The sequence below is a fragment of the Chelonia mydas genome, chromosome 10 (genome assembly GCF_015237465.2).
Source record: "Chelonia mydas isolate rCheMyd1 chromosome 10, rCheMyd1.pri.v2, whole genome shotgun sequence".
In the NCBI taxonomy this organism is placed as follows: domain Eukaryota; kingdom Metazoa; phylum Chordata; order Testudines; family Cheloniidae; genus Chelonia; species Chelonia mydas.
This window is the reverse complement of record NC_051250.2, coordinates 38880890-38899013: the sequence shown is the minus strand read 5'-3', so window position 1 is coordinate 38899013 and position 18124 is coordinate 38880890. Positions and strand designations below refer to the sequence as shown.

General features: G+C 48.2%; 1 protein-coding gene across 1 annotated transcript in view; it reads left to right on the top strand.

The window, feature by feature from the left end:
• Positions 1 to 17866, top strand: part of LOC122461940 (coiled-coil domain-containing protein 33-like) — a 172113-nt gene extending 154247 nt beyond the window's left edge. The window contains exons 5-8 of the mRNA XM_043523737.1: positions 6744 to 6853; positions 9857 to 9958; positions 16790 to 16881; positions 17330 to 17866. Coding sequence (XP_043379672.1) covers positions 6744 to 6853; positions 9857 to 9958; positions 16790 to 16881; positions 17330 to 17708 — 683 coding nt within the window. The 3' untranslated portion in view covers positions 17709 to 17866. The remainder of the gene's footprint in view (positions 1 to 6743; positions 6854 to 9856; positions 9959 to 16789; positions 16882 to 17329) is intronic.
• Positions 17867 to 18124: the final 258 nt, after the last annotated feature.

Here is an 18124-nt window from a genome sequence, read left to right as displayed (position 1 = left end):
CTATCTCTCCTCCCAGTTTAGTGTCATCTGCAAACTTGCTGAGGGTGCAATCCACACCATCCTCCAGATCACTAATGAAGATATTGAACAAAACCGGCCCGAGGACCAACCCTTGGGACACTCCACTTGATACCGGCTGCCAACTAGACATGGAGCCATTGATCACTACCCGTTGAGCCCAACAATCTAGCCAGCTTTCTATCTACCTTATCGTCCATTCATCCAGCCCATACTTCTTTAACTTACTGGCAAGAATACTGTGGGAGACCGTGCCAAAAGCTTTGCTAATGTCAAGGAACAACACATCCACTGCTTTCCCCTCATCCACAGAGCCAGTTATCTCATCATAGAAGGCAATTAGATTAGTCAGGCATGACTTGCCCTTGGTAAATCCATGCTGACTATTCCTGATCACTTTCCTCTCCTCTAAGTGCTTCAGAATTGATTCCTCGAGGACCTGCTCCATGATTTTTCCAGGGACTAAGGTGAGTCTGACTGGCCTGTAATTCCCTGGATCCGCCTTCTTCCCTTTTTTAAAGATGGGCAATACATTAGCCTTTTTCCAGTCATCTGGGACCTCCCCCGATCGCCATGAGTTTTCAAAGATAATGGCCAATGGCTCTGCAATCACATCCGCCAACTCCTTTAGCACTCTCGGATGCAGCACATCCGGCCCCTTGGACTTGTGCTCATCCAGCTTTTCTAAATAGTTCCGAAGCACTTCCTTCTTCACAGAGGGCTGGTCACCTCCTCCCCATGCTGTGCTGCCCAGTGCAGTAGTCTGGGAGCTGACCTTGTTCGTGAAGACAGAGGCAAAAAAAGCATTGAGTACATTAGCTTTTTCCACATCCTCTGTCACTAGGTTGCTTCCCTCATTCAGTAAGGGGCCCACACTTTCCTTGACTTTCTTCTTGTTGCTAACAAACCTGAAGAAACCCTTTCTTGTTACTCTTAACATCTCTTCCTAGCTGCAACTCCAGGTGTGATTTGGCCTTCCTGATTTCACTCCTGCATGCCTGACCAATATTTTTATACTCTTCCCTGGTCATTTATCCAATCTTCCATTTCTTGTAAGCTTCTTTTTTGTGTTTAAGCTCAGCAAGGATTTCACTGTGAAGCCAAGCTGGTCGCCTGCCATATTTACTGTTCTTTCTACACATTGGGATGGTTTGTTCCTGTAACCTCAATAAGGATTCTTTAAAATACAGCCAGCTCTCCTGGACTCCTTTCCCTGTCATGTTATTCTCCCAGGGGATCCTGCCCATCAGTTCCCTGAGGGAGTCAAAGTCTGCTTTTCTGAAGTCCAGGGTCCGTATTCTGCTGCTCTCCTTTCTTCCCTGTGTCAGGATCCTGAACTCAACCATCTCACGGTCACTGCCTCCTAGGTTCCCATCCACTTTTGCTTCCCCTACTAATTCTTCCCGGTTTGTGAGCAGCAGGTCAAGAAGAGCTCTGCCCCTAGTTAGTTCCTCCCCCACTTGCACCAGGAAATTGTCCCCTATACTTTCCAAAAACTTCCTGGATTGTCTGTGGACCGCTGTATTGCTCTCCCAGCAGATATCTGGGTGATTGAAGTCTCCCATGAGAACCAGGGCCTGCGATCTAGTAACTCCCGTAGTTGCCGGAAGAAAGCCTCGTCCACCTCATCCCCCTGATCCGGTGGTCTATAGCAGATTCCCACCACGACATCACCCTTGTTGCTCACTCTTCTAAACTTAATCCAGAGACTCTCAGGTTTTTCTGCAGTTTCATACTTGAGCTCTGAGCAGTCCTCCCTCCTGCTCCCTGACATACGATGCAACTCCCCCACCTTTTCTGCCCTGCCTGTCCTTCCTGAACAGTTTATATCCATCCATGACAGTACTCCAGTCATGTGAGTTATCCCACCAAGTCTCTGTTATTCCAATCACATCATAATTCCTTGACTGTGCCAGGACTTCCAGTTCTCCTTGCTTGTTTCCCAGGCTTCTTGCATTTGTGTATAGGCACTTGAGATAACTTGCTGTTTGTCCTGCTTTCTTAGTATGAGGCAGTAGCCCTCCCCTCTCACGCTCTCCTGCTCGTGTTTCCTCCCGGTATCCCACGTCCGCACTTACCTCAGGGCTTTGGTCTCCTTCCCCCAGTGTACCTAGTGTTGATGGCACTCTTCCCTCTGAATCAGCATTGTCCGGTGCCCCAATGGGGTATTGTGCTGTCTGAAGTGCTGACTTTTGGCTGTGACATAAAACAGGCCTTGAGCACTGATCACCCTAAAATGTGCCCACGTGCTGTTTCAAAGAGTTGAGCTGTTGAATCCTGACCCAGTTCCAGGGTAGGTAATTCTATTCTGCATCCCTACACTGCCTGCTAGCCCTGCAAATACCTGTTCTTCTGGGCAAAGTCAAGTCCCCTCCTAACAATGTTTAAAACTGTAGTCCAGCTATGCAGCAAGAGGTCTGCTTCCCTTACCAAGTAGGAGCTGGGTGGCTGATGTATAACTTCAGAGCACTTTGGGAACATCCAAGGTGAAAGGCACTAGTGCAGGGGTGGACAAACTACGTCCCGGCCTGTGAGCCGTTTTAAGCCGGCCCGCGAGCCACACCATGTCGCTCGGCCCCGCTCCAGCACTCCAGCAGAGGTGCTGGGTGGGGGCCGGACCACGCGGCTCAGGCCCACTCTGGTGCTCCAGCCAGGGCATTGGGTCAGGGGCCGGACCACGTGGCTTGGCCCTGCTCCAGCCAGGGTGCTTGGTCGGGTGCCGCACCACATGGCTTCTGGAAGACGCAGCATGGCCCCGCTCTGGCTCCTACACACTCCAGTGGGAGCTGCAGGGGCAGTGCCTGCAGATGGGGCAGCATGCAGAGCCGCCTGGCTGCGCCTCTGCATAGGAGCCGGAGAAGGGAGCTGCTTGAGGTAAGCCTGCATCCCCTGAGCCTCTCCCCACACCCTAACCTTCTGCCCCAACCCTGATACCCCTCCCGCTCTTCAAACCCCTTGACCACAGCCCAGAGAACCAGCCTGCACGCCAAAACTCTTATCCCCAGCCCCACCCCAGAGCCTTCACCCCCAGCTGGAACCTGCACCCCTGCCCCAGCCCTGATCCCCCTCCTGCTCTCTGAACCCCTCGGTCCCAGCACAGAGCACCCTCCTACACCCCAAACTCCTCATCCCCAGAGCCTGCACCCCCTCCCGCACCCCAACGCCAATTTTGTGAGCATTCATGGCCTGCCATACAATTTCTATTCTCCAATGTGGCACCCCCTCCCGCACCCCAACGCCAATTTTGTGAGCATTCATGGCCTGCCATACAATTTCTATTCTCCAATGTGGCCCTTGGGCCAAAAAGTTTTCCCACCCCTGCACTAGTGCAAGGCAAGTATTGTTATAACCAGAGAATCATGGAACTGTAGGGGCAGAAGGGACCACAAGGGTCATCTAGTCAAGATGCAGGATTTGTTGTGTCTAAACCATCCAAGACAGATGGCTACCCAGCCTCCTTTTGAAAACCTCCAGCGAAAGAGCTTCCATGACCTCCCTAGGCAGTCTGTTCCATTGTCCTACTGTGTTTACAGTTAGGAATTTTTCCTCAGATTTAATCTATATCTGCTAGGCTGTAGTTTGAACCCATTGTCCCTTGTTCTGCCCTCTGTGGTAAAAAAGAAAACTTTTCTCCACCTTTTTTATGCCAGCCTTCATATCCCCCCTTAATCTCCTCTTTTCCAAACTGAAAACCCAGTTCCTTCAGCCTTTGCTCATTCGGCTTGTGTTCCATACCTCTGATCATCTTTGTCACTCCCCTTTGGATCCTTCCCAGTTTTTCTGCATCCTTTCTATACATTGGTGACCAAAACTGGACACAGTACTCCAGCTGAGGCCTAACCAGCACTGAGTAGGGGGTACTATCACTTCCGTGACTTGCATGCCATGCCTCAATTAGTGCAACTGAAAATTGCATTTGCTTTTTTTGCAACAGCATTGCATTGCTGACTCATGTTGAGGTTGTGATCCACCACATCTCCCAGATTCTTCTTAGCAGTGCTGCTGCCAAGCCAGTTTTCACCCATTCTGTATTTGTGCATTTGGTTTTTCTTCCCCAAGTGTAGCACCTTACATGTGTCTTTGGTGAATTTCATTTTGTTGTCTATAACCCAGTTCTCCAATTTATCAAGATCCCTTTGAATTTTAGCTCTACTGTCCAAAGTGTGGGCAACCCCCCCCCCCCCGCCCCCAGCTTTGTGTCATCTGCAAATTTGATCAGTGTGTTCTCTATGCCTACATCCGGGTCATTAATAAAGATGTTAAATAACACCAAACCCACACCAGACCCCTCATGGAACCCCACTTGAGACCTCCTTCCACTCTGACATCATTCCAATAATAGTTACTCTTGGTTTGTGGTTGTTTAATCAATTATGTATCCATTTAATGGTAGTTCCACCAAGCCCGCATTTCTCCAACTTACTTATCAGAATATTATGTGGGACTGTGACAAAAGCCTTGCTGAAGTCCGAGTATGTTATGTCCACCGCATTCCCCCTTCCACCAAACCAGTTACCCTGCCAAAGAAGGAAATCAAGCTGGTTTGGCATGATTTGTTCTTAGTAAATCCATGCTGGCTGGTAGTGATCACCCCTTCATCCTCCATTGTTCTAGTAGCTTCCCAGGTATTGAGGTAAGGTTGACTGGTCTATAGTTTGTTCCCTGGCTCCTCCTTTCCCCCCTTTTTAAAGATGGGCACTATGTTAGCTTTCTCCAGTGTCCGGGGACCTCTCCTGTCATCCATGAGTTTGCAAATATGATTGCCAGAAGCTCTGAGATTTCTTCAGCTAACTCCTTCAGCACCCTGTGATGAATAACATCAGGCCGTTGCATCCTAATGGAGAGGCCCAGGGGATGAATGTGCCTGGGGAATGAACGCACCTCTCTGTCACAGAGATGGTCAGGAGTGAGGTTTACTGGAGAGATGGTGTGAGGGGAGCCTGTGGCTACCCAACAGCACCAGTTATGTGCCTAAAGAGAGGGCTTCATTCCAAGGGCTGCTGCTCCAGCACTGAAGGTGAAAAATCCACCTCCCCATGGTGCAGACAGGCTGCATGTCCTTTAGGTTGGAACAGCAACTGCTCCCATGCACCAGTGGCAGGTAGGTATAAGGCCACCGGATGTGTACTTTCATGGCATGTTCCTCTGCCAGCTATTGGTAGCAACCTCTGCTTCAGTCTGTTCCAAGCCTGTGCAAAGACCCTTCCAATTGGCAGGCAGAATCCACTTTGTGGCTGCCTGCTTGTACTCTGCTCATGCTTCAAGGTATAAGCTGATCACCTGGGAGGTTCAGGAAGGAATTCTTCCCCACCACACCTAGAGGACTGCATGGTTGTCTAGATGCCAGAGACAAGCAAGCAGATTAGATGGATCAAGGCAAATCCTATATTCTCAAAAAGAAATCTAAACCACATTTGTACCAGCTTTTCAAGGGCTTCAGTGTCGGGCCTCTCTGACAAACCTAGAATATGGACTTTGTTGCTTCTCAATATTGTTTAACCCACAGGGGTTAGATCCATTAAAGCCAATGCCTCAATCTGGGCCAGTGTGCCCTTGGAGTGTTCTCCTGAGGGAAGGGTAGATGGTGGCACTGCCAACCTCTCTCAGGGATTTCTGATCGAGGTGGGGAGCAGGTTGGTCACAGACAGGGTGTAGCGGGGTGGTCACCCTACTCTGGCCCTGAAGGGGTTAAAACTGCCCTGGGAGAGGGCTGCTTGGGGGAGCCAATAGTAAAAGCAGCCCTGGAGAGGGCTGTGGCTGGGAAAAGCTAGGCTGATTGGGGGAAGCAGCCACAGCTGGGGCCATGCCCCAGTCAGGCCACAACTGGCCCTATAAGAGGGCTGTGAGCCAGAAGCTGAAAGAGTTTCACTCTAGCCCTGGAGTGGGAAGGGCTAGCTGCCTGGGGGCAAGGTACCTGAGGTGGAGCTGTGCTGGGCAAGGGCAAAGGGAGCTGGGGAGCTCCAGCCTGGTAAACCCCCAGGCTGCAGGCCTTGATGAAGGCCTACAAAGGTACTGGGGCTGCAGAGGGCAGCCTGGGAATAGGAAGAGGTAGCTGGTCCTAACCCCTTGCCAATGATGAGTGGCCGTTACACAGCAGTCTGCTCCAGTGAACGGGGGTTTGATGATGACTGGCAATAGCCACTGAGACAAGCTGGGTTTAGAGGGTTGGGGGTTCCCCAGGGAGGGGACACCCAGAGCAAGGGGGTACTACTGGGGCAAAGCCCCGAGATGAAGGGCATCGGGGTCTGGGAGGTACAGGGGGCCAGCGTCAGGCGAGACACCAGCCTGCAGAGGGTGCTCCGTATGCTGGAAAAGAGCTAACTCCCAGAGGACCAGGAGGAGGCGCCACGTCAGTGAGTCATCGACTTTGCTACACAGGGCTCTATAGGAGCCAGGTTAGTGAAGGCTGCTGCGGAGATGCGCAGAATCAGGACATCTCCTAGCCCCCGTGGATACACCCCTTCCTTCCTGACCACCCTTTTGGAGCAGGGCTGGCCCCCTTTACTCCTCTTGGTGGAGAGGCAGTTGCAGCTGCTTGCAGCACCATAACCCCTCCACATCCTGGCAGACTTTCTGCTGCCTCCTCTAGTGATGCCAGATCCTGGGGTGAATCTGGCCTCTTGTTTTCACATTGTTGACCAAGGATGGTGTTTGGAGTAGTTCTAAGCCTCCCCCAAGTCCCTTATCATACTTGCTGATGTGTATTCCTGCTCTTTCCCTTCCAGCTGTGATCCTGACTGTGGCCGACAAAATCACCAAGGAGGTGCTAGTGAGCTACAAGATTCCCGTGAGGTACCTCCGATCGTTCCACCACTACCACTTGAGACTGGTGCTGGTGAGCATTGGCCAACTAATTTGCACCCTGAGACATGTGGGTATGGGGGAGTCAAATTGTTTCACTGCCACTCCATTCATCCATCGGGCAGGCAGGCTGTCTGTCAGATTCCACTTGGTGTACCTTGTCTTATACTTAGATTGGCAGCTTTTTGGGGCAGGGACTGTCTTTTGTTCTGTTTGCGCAGCTCCTAGCACAATGGGGTCATGGTCCGTGATGGGCTCCTGGGGCTTACCGCAATACAAATAATAAAAATTAGCAATCATAAACTTACGCTGCACATATCCCATGGTATCTAATTCCAGGCTCGTAAACAGACTTGCACAGAATTTGCTTAGTTTCAGTTGGCTGAGGTCAGGTAAAGGAAATCTTGTGTAACAATTGTAATCCCCACTGGGAAACAATTTAGGATTTTCAAAGTCTCACAAGTTGGAGAATGCACTAAAGGAAACCAGCAAAAAAAAGCGCTCCTGGGGCCTCTTTGAAAGAGAGAAATGATGTGGGGGGAGGGGTTTCTCGTGGAATTGGGTGCGTTAGGAAATAATGAAAAATGACATCAAGTGTCCTTTCTAACTTGGTCTCGTGGGAGACAAGAACACAGGTGAGGCTGAGGTTTACAACGGTGCAAGCAAATCCCAGCGCTCTGCCCCTTCCTAGCGCTGTCCTTCCAAGGACCCCAAAGGGCTTTATGAATATTAATTAAATAATCCCTAGCTCTCATCGTTAGATCTCAAAGAGCTTTATGGAGGAGGTCAGCATCCTTCTCATTTTACAGATAGGGAAACTGAGGCACAGAGAGGGGAGCTAATTGCCAAAGGTCACCCAGCAGACCAATGGCAGAGTCAAGACTAGAGCCCAGGTCTTCTGCATCCCATGTTTGTAGACACAGGTTCTCAAACAGGTTTACAGAGAACTCGCTGGGGATCCATGGAGAACTGGTCCTTTGTGGTTGGCTCCTTTGCATGTTTCCAACTGATATTTTGCAGTAAACAAAGCTAAAATATAGTGCTTAGAGTGGCCAGACAAAATGCATGACTGGAGCATTTTTAAAAGCTCTAAATTTTTCAAGAGTGGCAGAGTGGGACTTTGTCCCCACTGAACAGCATTAGGAGCTGTTTATTGATGTGTTAGTGAGTTTCTGTCTGTGAAAAACCATGACTGTTGTTCCGTATGCCATTCTCCTAATTTACATAGTGAGTGACTTTGCTGTCGTGCAATAAGGTGAGCGTATCGATGGAGTAATAACTATTAGCAGGTGCTGCCAAGAGGTACCTTTATGTGCTCTGTGGTGGTGAGTTTACATAGGGATTGGTTTTCTGCATTGGTTTTTCTCATGATTTATTAATGACCTGTATTAGTTATGGTGGAGTTTAGGGAGGAGTAAATTGTTGTGGTATAGCTATTAAAGAACAGCGTGACTGATCTGCACATTATGCTGAGACCTCTTCTTTCGATTTACTTTGTCCCATGCACGCACGCCAGTTGCAGTATCAAAGTAGGGTTATTCATTTACACAATCAAGGGCAGTCAGACTATTATCTTCCAGGGACAAAAGAGGACCTCGTTTTTCTCCTCGAACTGGAACATTGATCTGAGTCCCTCTTGTTCCCCTTAGCATAGTCAAGAAGATCTTTCTCTCTTTTCCTGGATTTCAAGTTTGTCAGAATCTTTAGAACCTTTCAACCTGCCCCAAGCCTGCTCTGGGATGTCCACTAGAATGAAAATCAGAATCGGGTTCATAGCTACATCAGTAGCACATCCATCCTTTGAAATTTCAAGGGCTGAAATAAAGGTAACAACTTCTGTAGCTTGGCAAATTTCTGTGCTTTCCTGCCGGGCATTTGTTTTTGGACCAGAGATGTTGAGGGCATACAGTTAGAATTCCCAGGGAAGGTACAGGAATAAGGATAAGGAGGGTTGCTAGATTATTGTGAGGATGGGGCAATTAAGGGACTCAGCATGTGAGGGTAGCAGTAACTGGGCTAACAAAGATTACTTATTGCAGCAGTTGGAGGACTGTTTGCATCACTGGGGCTCTTATGCCAGCAATCTCTGTTCACCCTGGTGCTCTAATGGTGGGGACTGGCACAGAGAAAAGCCACATAGTGGTTAGCCTTACTCAAAGCAGGACTAATATGCATGATGGTGACATTGCCTGTGCACTTCTGGGATCATTTGTGGATGCCTGGTGTACAATTTACAACGAGGTTGTTGTGAGGGCCACATAGCAACTAGCATGCCAGATAGCTCTGCTGTATATGTGCCTGGAGAGATTATTGTAAGTAACCTTGCCCAAGGTCACATAGCTAGTGAGTATCAGAACTGGGGCTGGCACTCTGATGGACTGTGCTTGTCCTACACCCTAACCATGAGATGCCCAGCTCCAGAAAGACTAGCCTGGCACAAGCCTAGCCATTTTTTGTGAGTTAAAGTTGCATCTTCTGAAATATCAGATATTTACATAGCCATCAAGGAATCATCCTGTTTTCCTCTCAAATGAGCCTTGTTCCCGTTTTCAGACCCATTGCAGACTCACAGAAAAATACAAAACAGAAAAATGTGGGTGCCATGTTTTATTGTTTGAATGACTGGCAGGAAGGTCCCAATTAAGTTTCACAGGTAATGCTAGGTGGAACAGAGGCCTGACAAAATCACTTTACCCCAGCCAAAAATTCACACCCTTATCAGCTGATACAAGTGTGTTTCCTCTTCTCCATTCTTCTACATTTCTCCCCGCCACCCCAAGAAGGATCAGGAAGCCAGTGGCCATTGTGTATGCAGATTATTAAATATTTAAATACAAAAGCAGAACGATTTATTATATTGATCTTACTGGAAAGGCTCCAGAGGACAGTGAGCTTTAATTATCACTTGCTGCTTTATTGTCAGTTATGACAGCTCTGTGCCACCACACCGCAGCCCAGACTGTTTATATACACAACGCTTCCTGTTTTATAGTCTGGCACTCATTCTACACTGTGGTTTTGTCTTCTTCTCAAACAGCCAAGGAAGAAGGACCCCTTGGGGACAAGTCTATACGCTACGGTTGTTCGTAAAGGCAGCCTCATCCCACGTTATGTTGGAATGAATTACACCGGCTTGGAGGTAAGGCCTGTGCCGGGAAATAGGAGAGGGATGGATGGTGCTGAGGAGGGATGCCGGCATGGCCCACAATAGGAGCAAGGTGTCTGTGCGTTAGTAGCAATTAGCAACCCTCATAAGGTATGGTTTAGCTGAATGACTAAAATCTAAGTTATCTTCAAACTATCTGATCTTTCAGTGAGACCTGTTAATAACCACCACAGGTATGACTAACTTTCTAGCTAATATAACACAGTATATTTTATTATATATATATATATATAGGGGAGCCCTCCTGAGGGACCGAGATCTCACAAGGAGAGTTGGCTGCAGTTAGCAGGTAGCCTTCAGCATAGATATCACCATCCTTCCTTTCTCCAGCTAAGCTAGAAATACCTGGAGAACAGGCCTTTCTAAGGACAAGCGTAAACCTCACCGCCTTCCTCTTCAAGGACCAGGTGCACATCTTCATTCTTGCCTGCTCTGGTATAAACACAGAGTGGCATGTCCAAATATTAAAAACGCTACCAAAACACTCCACTGCACACCCAGTTCTCCCCCAGGGGAAAGGATGGAGGAGAGTAAATGACACATGATAGATGTGAGTCACATCACCTTAATACAAGGTGCTCAGATGCTACAGTGATGTGGTGGCATAAAACCCTATATAGAATAAAATAGAATTCTATATTGGTGTCTCTGGTCCTGTCCAGAGCTTGGAAGATAAGAGGCATATAACATAAGTAAAAGGCATTTTTAAGCAGTTAACTGACGTTTTCCTAATGTTGAGTTTAGTTCAGTTTGAGGTTTTTGGTCAAAGGTTTGAGTTTGATGCTTCTTTTATTGGAACCCTTTAAGCCTTACCAAAGAAAGAATAGATATTCCCCCACTGGCCCATGTGGAAATCATGTCCTTCGACAGTGAGGTGGAGAAATTGAGCGCAGGTCTCCTAAGCACTCAACTAGTTCCCTAACCACTGGAACACACTTCCATCCTCATAAAAACATAAGAACTGCCATACAGGTCAGACCAATGGTCCATCTATCCAGGATACTATCTTCCGATAGTGGCCAATGCCAGGATCCCCAGAAGGAATGAATAGAACAGGCAGGCAGTCAAGTGATCCATCCCTTGTCGTCCACTCCCAGCTTCTGGCAGTCAGAGTTTAGGGACACCCAGAGCATGGGATTGAATCCCTGACCATCTTGGGTAATAGCCATTGATGGATCTATCCTCCGGAAACTCATCTAATTATTTTTTGAACCCTGTTATAGTTTTGGCCTTCACAACATCCCCTGGCAATGAGTTCCACAGGCTGACTCTGTTGTGTGAAGAAGTACTTCCTTCTGTTTGTTTAAAACCTGCTGCCTATTAATTTCATTGGGTGACCCCCGGTTCTTGTGTTATGCAAAGGAGTAAATAACACTTCCTTATTAAAATCATAGAATATCAGGGTTGGAAGGGACCTCAAGAGGTCATCTAGTCCAATGCCCTGCTCAAAGCAGGATCAATCCCCAACTAAAACATCCCAGCCAGGGCTTTGTCAAGCCTGACCTTAAAAACTTCTAAGGAAGGAGATTCCACCACCTCCCTAGGTAACGCATTCCAGTGTTTCACCACTCTCCTAGTGAAAAAGTGTTTCCTAATATCCAACCTAAACCGCCCCCACTGCAACTTGAGACCATTACTCCTCGTTCGGTCATCTGCTACCACTGAGAACAGTCTAGATCCATCCTCTTTGGAACCCCCTTTCAGGTAGTTGAAAGCAGCTATCAAACCCTGCCCCCATTCTTCTCTTCCGCAGACTAAACAATCCCAGTTCCCTCAGCCTCTCCTCATAAGTCATGTGTTCCAGTCCCCTAATCGTTTTTGTTGCCCTCCACTGGACATTTTCCAATTTTTCCACATCGTTCTTGTAGTGTGGGGCCCAAAACTGGACACAGTACTCCAGATGAGGCCTCACCAATGGCGAATAGAGGGGAACGATCACGTCCCTCGATCTGGTGGCAGTGCCCCTACTTATACATCCCAAAATTCCATTGGCCTTCTTGGCAACAACGGCACACTGACTCATATCCAGCTTCTCATCCACTGTAACCCCTAGGTCCTCTTCTGCAGAACTGCGCCTAGCCATTCAGTCCCTAGTCTGTAGCGGTGCATGGGATTCTTCAGTCCTAAGTGCAGGACTCTGCACTTGTCCTTGTTGAACCTCATCAGATTTCTTTTGGCCCAATCTTCTAATTTGTCTAGGGCCCTCTGTATCCTATCGCTACCCTCCAGCGTATCTATCTCTCCTCCCAGGTTAGTGTCCTCTGCAAACTTGCTGAGGATGCAACCCACACCATCCTCCAGATCATTTATGAAGATATTGGGGGGAAAAAAACCGGCCCGAGGACCAACCCTTGGGGCACTCCACTTCATAGCGGCAGCCAACTAGACATGGAGCCATTGATCACTACCGGTTGAGCCCTACAATCTAGCCAACTTTCTATCCACCTTATAGTCCATTCATCCAGCCCATTCTTCTTTAACTTGCTCACAAGAATACTGTGGGAGACTGTGTCAAAAGCTTTGCTAAAGTCAAGGAATAACACATCCACTGCTTTCCCCTCATCCACAGAGCCAATTTTCTCATCATAGAAGGCAATTAGATTAGTCAGGCATGACTTGCCCTTGGTGAATCCATGCTGACTGTTCCTGATCACTTTCCTCTCCTCGAAGTGCTTCAGAATTGATTCCTTGAGGACCTGCTCCATGATTTTTCCAGGGACTGAGGTGAGGCTGACTGGCCTGTAGTTCCCCGGATCCTCCTCCTTCCGTTTTTTAAAGATGGGCACTACGTTGGCCTTTTTCCAGTCATCCGGGACTTCCCCCGATCGCCATGAGTTTTCAAAGATAATGGCCAATGGCTCTGCAATCACATCCGCCAACTCCTTTAGCACTCTCGGATGCAGCACATCCGGCCCCTTGGACTTGTGCTCATCCAGCTTTTCTAAATAGTTCCGAAGCACTTCCTTCTTCACAGAGGGCTGGTCACCTCCTCCCCATGCTGTGCTGCCCAGTGCAGCAGTCTGGGAGCTGACCTTGTTCGTGAAGACAGAGGCAAAAAAAGCATTGAGTACATTAGCTTTTTCCACATCCTCTGTCACTAGGTTGCTTCCCTCATTCAGTAAGGGGCCCACACTTTCCTTGACTTTCTTCTTGTTGCTAACAAACCTGAAGAAACCCTTTCTTGTTACTCTTAACATCTCTTCCTAGCTGCAACTCCAGGTGTGATTTGGCCTTCCTGATTTCACTCCTGCATGCCTGACCAATATTTTTATACTCTTCCCTGGTCATTTATCCAATCTTCCATTTCTTGTAAGCTTCTGTTTTGTGTTTAAGCTCAGCAAGGATTTCACTGTGAAGCCAAGCTGGTCGCCTGCCATATTTACTGTTCTTTCTACACATTGGGATGGTTTGTTCCTGTAACCTCAATAAGGATTCTTTAAAATACAGCCAGCTCTCCTGGACTCCTTTCCCTGTCATGTTATTCTCCCAGGGGATCCTGCCCATCAGTTCCCTGAGGGAGTCAAAGTCTGCTTTTCTGAAGTCCAGGGTCCATATTCTGCTGCTCTCCTTTCTTCCCTGTGTCAGGATCCTGAACTCAACCATCTCACGGTCACTGCCTCCCAGGTTCCCATCCACTTTTGCTTCCCCTACTAATTCTTCCCGGTTTGTGAGCAGCAGGTCAAGAAGAGCTCTGCCCCTAGTTAGTTCCTCCCCCACTTGCACCAGGAAATTGTCCCCTATACTTTCCAAAAACTTCCTGGATTGTCTGTGGACCGCTGTATTGCTCTCCCAGCAGATATCTGGGTGATTGAAGTCTCCTATGAGAACCAGGGCCTGCGATCTAGTAACTCCCGTAGTTGCCGGAAGAAAGCCTCGTCCACCTCATCCCCCTGATCCGGTGGTCTATAGCAGACTCCCACCACGACATCACCCTTGTTGCTCACACTTGTAAACTTAATCCAGAGACTCTCAGGTTTTTCTGCAGTTTCATACTTGAGCTCTGAGCAGTCCTCCCTCCTGCTCCCTGACATACGATGCAACTCCCCCACCTTTTCTGCCCTGCCTGTCCTTCCTGAACAGTTTATATCCATCCATGACAGTACTCCAGTCATGTGAGTTATCCCACCAAGTCTCTGTTATTCCAATCACATCATAATTCCTTGACTGTGCCAGGACTTCCAGTTCTCCCTGCTTGTTTCCCAGGCTTCTTGCATTTGTGTACAGGCACTTGAGATAACTCACTGATCGTCCCTCTTTCTCAGTATGAGGCAGTAGCCCTCCCCTCTCACGCTCTCCTGCTCGTGTTTCCTCCCGGTATCCCACGTCCCCACTTACCTCAGGGCTTTGGTCTCCTTCCCCCGGTGAACCTAGTTTAAAGCCCTCCTCACTAGGTTAGCCAGCCTGCTTGCCAAGATTCTCTTCCCTCTCTTCATTAGGTGGAGCCCGTCTCTACCTAGCACTCCTTCTTCTTGGAACACCATCCCATGGTCAAAGAATCCAAAGCCTTCTCTCCGACACCACCTGCGTAGCCATTCGTTGACTTCTACGATTTGACGGTCTCTACCCAGGCCTTTTCCTTCCACGGGGAGGATGGACGAGAACACCACTTGCGCCTCAAACTACTTTGTCCTTCTTCCCAGAGCCATGTAGTCTTCAGTGATCCGCTCAAGGTCATTCTTGGCAGTATCATTGGTGCCCACGTGGAGAAGCAGGAAGGGGTAGCAATCCAAGGCTTGAGTCTCGGCAGTCTCTCTGTCACATCGTGAATCCTAGCTCCTGGCAAGCAGCAGACTTCTCGGTTTTCCTGGTCAGGGTGGCAGATAGATGACTCAGTCCCCCTGAGGGGAGAGAGTCCCCGACCACCACCACCATCCACCTCCTTCTCTTGGGAGCGGTGGTCGTGGAACCCCCATCCCTAGGACAGTGCATCTCATGCCTTCCAATCGGCAGAGTCTCCTGTTCCCTTCCCTCAGATGTATCCTCTAGTCCACTCTCCGCATTAGTACCTGTGGAGAGAACATGAAAACGGTTACTTACCTGTATCTGTGTTGCTGGTACATAGACGCTCCCTTTTCTTCTGGAGGTCACATGCTGTCAAATTTCTTCACCGTCCTCCTGTCCGTGCAGTGCAGCCTGCTCTGCATCTTCAGCATGTTGTGTCCATAGAAGCATATCCTGACGTCTGTCCAGGAAATCTTCAGTTTCACTTTACGCAATGCAGGGTCGATACCTGTTGCTCCAGACCTTGAACCTTCTCTTCCAATATGGAAACCAGCTTGCACTTTGTACAGACAGTCACTTCTGTCCTGTTGAAGAAAGACAAACATGGCACATCCACAGCAGGTCACAACAGCTGAACAGTCCCCATCCATATTAGCTTCCTTCTACAAGCTTCCTCAGGAGTTGTAGTAACTACTCAGAGAAGCCGGCAAGATGTAAGCCTCAGTGGGCTCTCCCCAAGTGAACTCCCAGGCAAACTCCCTCTGTTAGCTTCTCTGCTGTTCACCGCTCAGCTGGTTCGCAGCTGACTGGCTTTTTAGAACAGTCAGGCCCACTCAAGGCTCACCTGGAACAAAGCACTCCCAATTCACACTTTTCAAACAACCAATCAAGCACACGGTCAAACTGTCTCCACAACAGACACTCAGATACTCACTCACCAACACAGCCTCCTTAATGCAGCCCTTAGCGTACCTCCTCTCAGGCAGATCCCAGGCAAACTTTCTACACCCCATTCATGATTTTATAGACCTCTATCATGATGTTCTCCCCCTCCCCCACCCCCAGTTGTCTCTCTTCCAGTCTGAAAAATTTCAGTCTTTTAAATCTCTCCTCATATGGAAGCTGTTTCATACCATTAATCATTTTTTGTTGCTCTTCTCTGAACCTTTTCCAATTCTAATATCTTTTTTTGAGATGGGATGACCAGAACTGTATGCAGTATTCAAGGTGTGGGTATACCTTGGATTTATATAGTGGCATTATATTTTCTGTCTTATTTATCCCTTTCCTAATGGTTCCTAACATTCTCTTAGCTTTTTTGAGTGCTGCTGCAAATTGAATGGATGTTTTCAGAGAACTATCCACAATGACTCCAATATATCTTTCTTGAGTGGTAACAGCTAATTTAGATCCCCTTATTTTTATGTATAGTTGGAATTATTTTTCCAACATGAATTACTTTGCATTTATCAACCTTGAATTTCATCTGCCATTTTGTTGCCCAGTCACCCAGTACTCTGCTTGTGCCCCTCAATCCTGCCCTGCTGTTCCATTCCTGGCCAGCTCAGCCCATGTGCATCCATCCTGCCCGGTAGCATCCCCTGCTGTTCCAGTGCTGGCCCCTGCATGCAGCAATGCTGATGCACTGCAAGCCAGTGAAATCATAATCCTGAAATCAGGACAGGATAGCCTCTTGCCATGAAAGTGCTCATGATGTCACAATGCTGTCTGTATCACATTACTGTGCACTCAACTTGGACAGAGATGGGCTTAGAAAAAGAGAGTCCCACTGGCAGCTCTGAGCTGCTAACAAGCTATTCTCAAGTTCATTTCACAGTTTATACCTGCCAAAAGGAGTTTTCTCCAGTCCTGCCCTGTTGCGCATGATGTAGCACAATTCACGATTCCCATGGGCTGGCTGAGCTCTGTCCCCTTTGAGCTGTGTCAGGATCAGTCTGTTCCTCTGTGCTAGGCTGGTTGCATTGTTGTGTTCCCAGGCTGCACCCTTGTCTCTCTGCCAAGGTGGTGCCATGTCTGCTCACTGGTGCTTGATATTAACCTTGCTCTTTCCTTGGCTTTTAGGTTTTCCTCCAGGGAATGAAGAATCCTCTAGCAGATCCCCAAGGTCCTATTGTAGCCATTGCCAGAGTGGTGAACAACTTTAATGCATACAGGTGAGTAGGGGGCAAGAGGCACCCTGCCAATCACACAGGAACAAAGGGGCCCAGCAGCTGCCAGCGTGGGCACAATAACATATTTCAGAGGTATGCTGGAAGTGTCAGGATATGTATTGTACACACTCTACTGGGGGGAGCCAAGATTTGAATGGAAATAGCAGGATTAAAGTACGATTCTATTTTGACTATGAAAATCTGTGAAGGCTTCACATTTTATTGCCTTTCCACAATCTGCATGTTACATGCGCTCTGTTCACAGGTAACACCCTGCCAAGAAAGCACTAACTCACTTCTAAGCTGGGCAAGGTGACTAAATATTATCTACCAGAGTGTAGCAGATCAGGAAGCGAGTCCATGTCCATGCTTTGTGGATATACAGAGGAGTCACCTACCATCTTTAAATGTCTTGCAGAATACCTGACCACTCTTTTCCCTCCCATCACAGAGAAGCCATGAAGACGCAACCCACTGCCTCTCCAGCAGTTGATTTAACCACCATCACATTTCCAGACCCCTCCATGGTGGCTTTCGATGTTCTCCGAGTCACCAACCAAGGATATCCCCAGGTAGGGGGGCAATGTGTCTTTAAGAATTCCTATTCCTGCCGGAATGGAGAAGGGAGCCATGTACTGCAGTACGAAAGATATTACCTGGATTGTCTCACAGTGAGGATGCTGCACAGAGCTGGTGCCAAAGGTAGTGCTGCCTGGAGATTAGAAATGGAATCAGTGCTAGTAAAACATTTGTTCCTCCTTTTTTCCTTGTCTCCCTTTGTCCCTAGCCTTTTTACTGTGCTGCAACCTAATTCCTGCATCTCCCCTTGACTGAGACTTGTCTGGTAGGAGCTGGAATTAAGGCCTGGCTGGTGGGTATGTGTGTGTATTGCAGCCCTCCTTGCCAGATGTCTAAATACATTTATTTAATAGCTTTAATCACACAAGGAAGAAAACCAGAACTTTCATCTGTCTCTTCCTTCCCCTTCCAGCTGGTGGGTTTTGGCCACCAAAAATACATGGCCAGATTTTAGGAAGATCTCACTCCTTAGGTCCATATGCTGAACAGATTACCTGAAAGGTTCATCAGCATCACAATGGGAACTACTGGGGATTAAGCAGTGGTGAAAGAACAAGGAGTAATGGTCTCAAGTTGCAGTAGGGGAGGTTTAGGTTGGATATTAGGAAACTTTCACTAGGAGGGTGGTGAAGCACTGGAATGTGTTACCTAGGGAGGTGGTGAAATC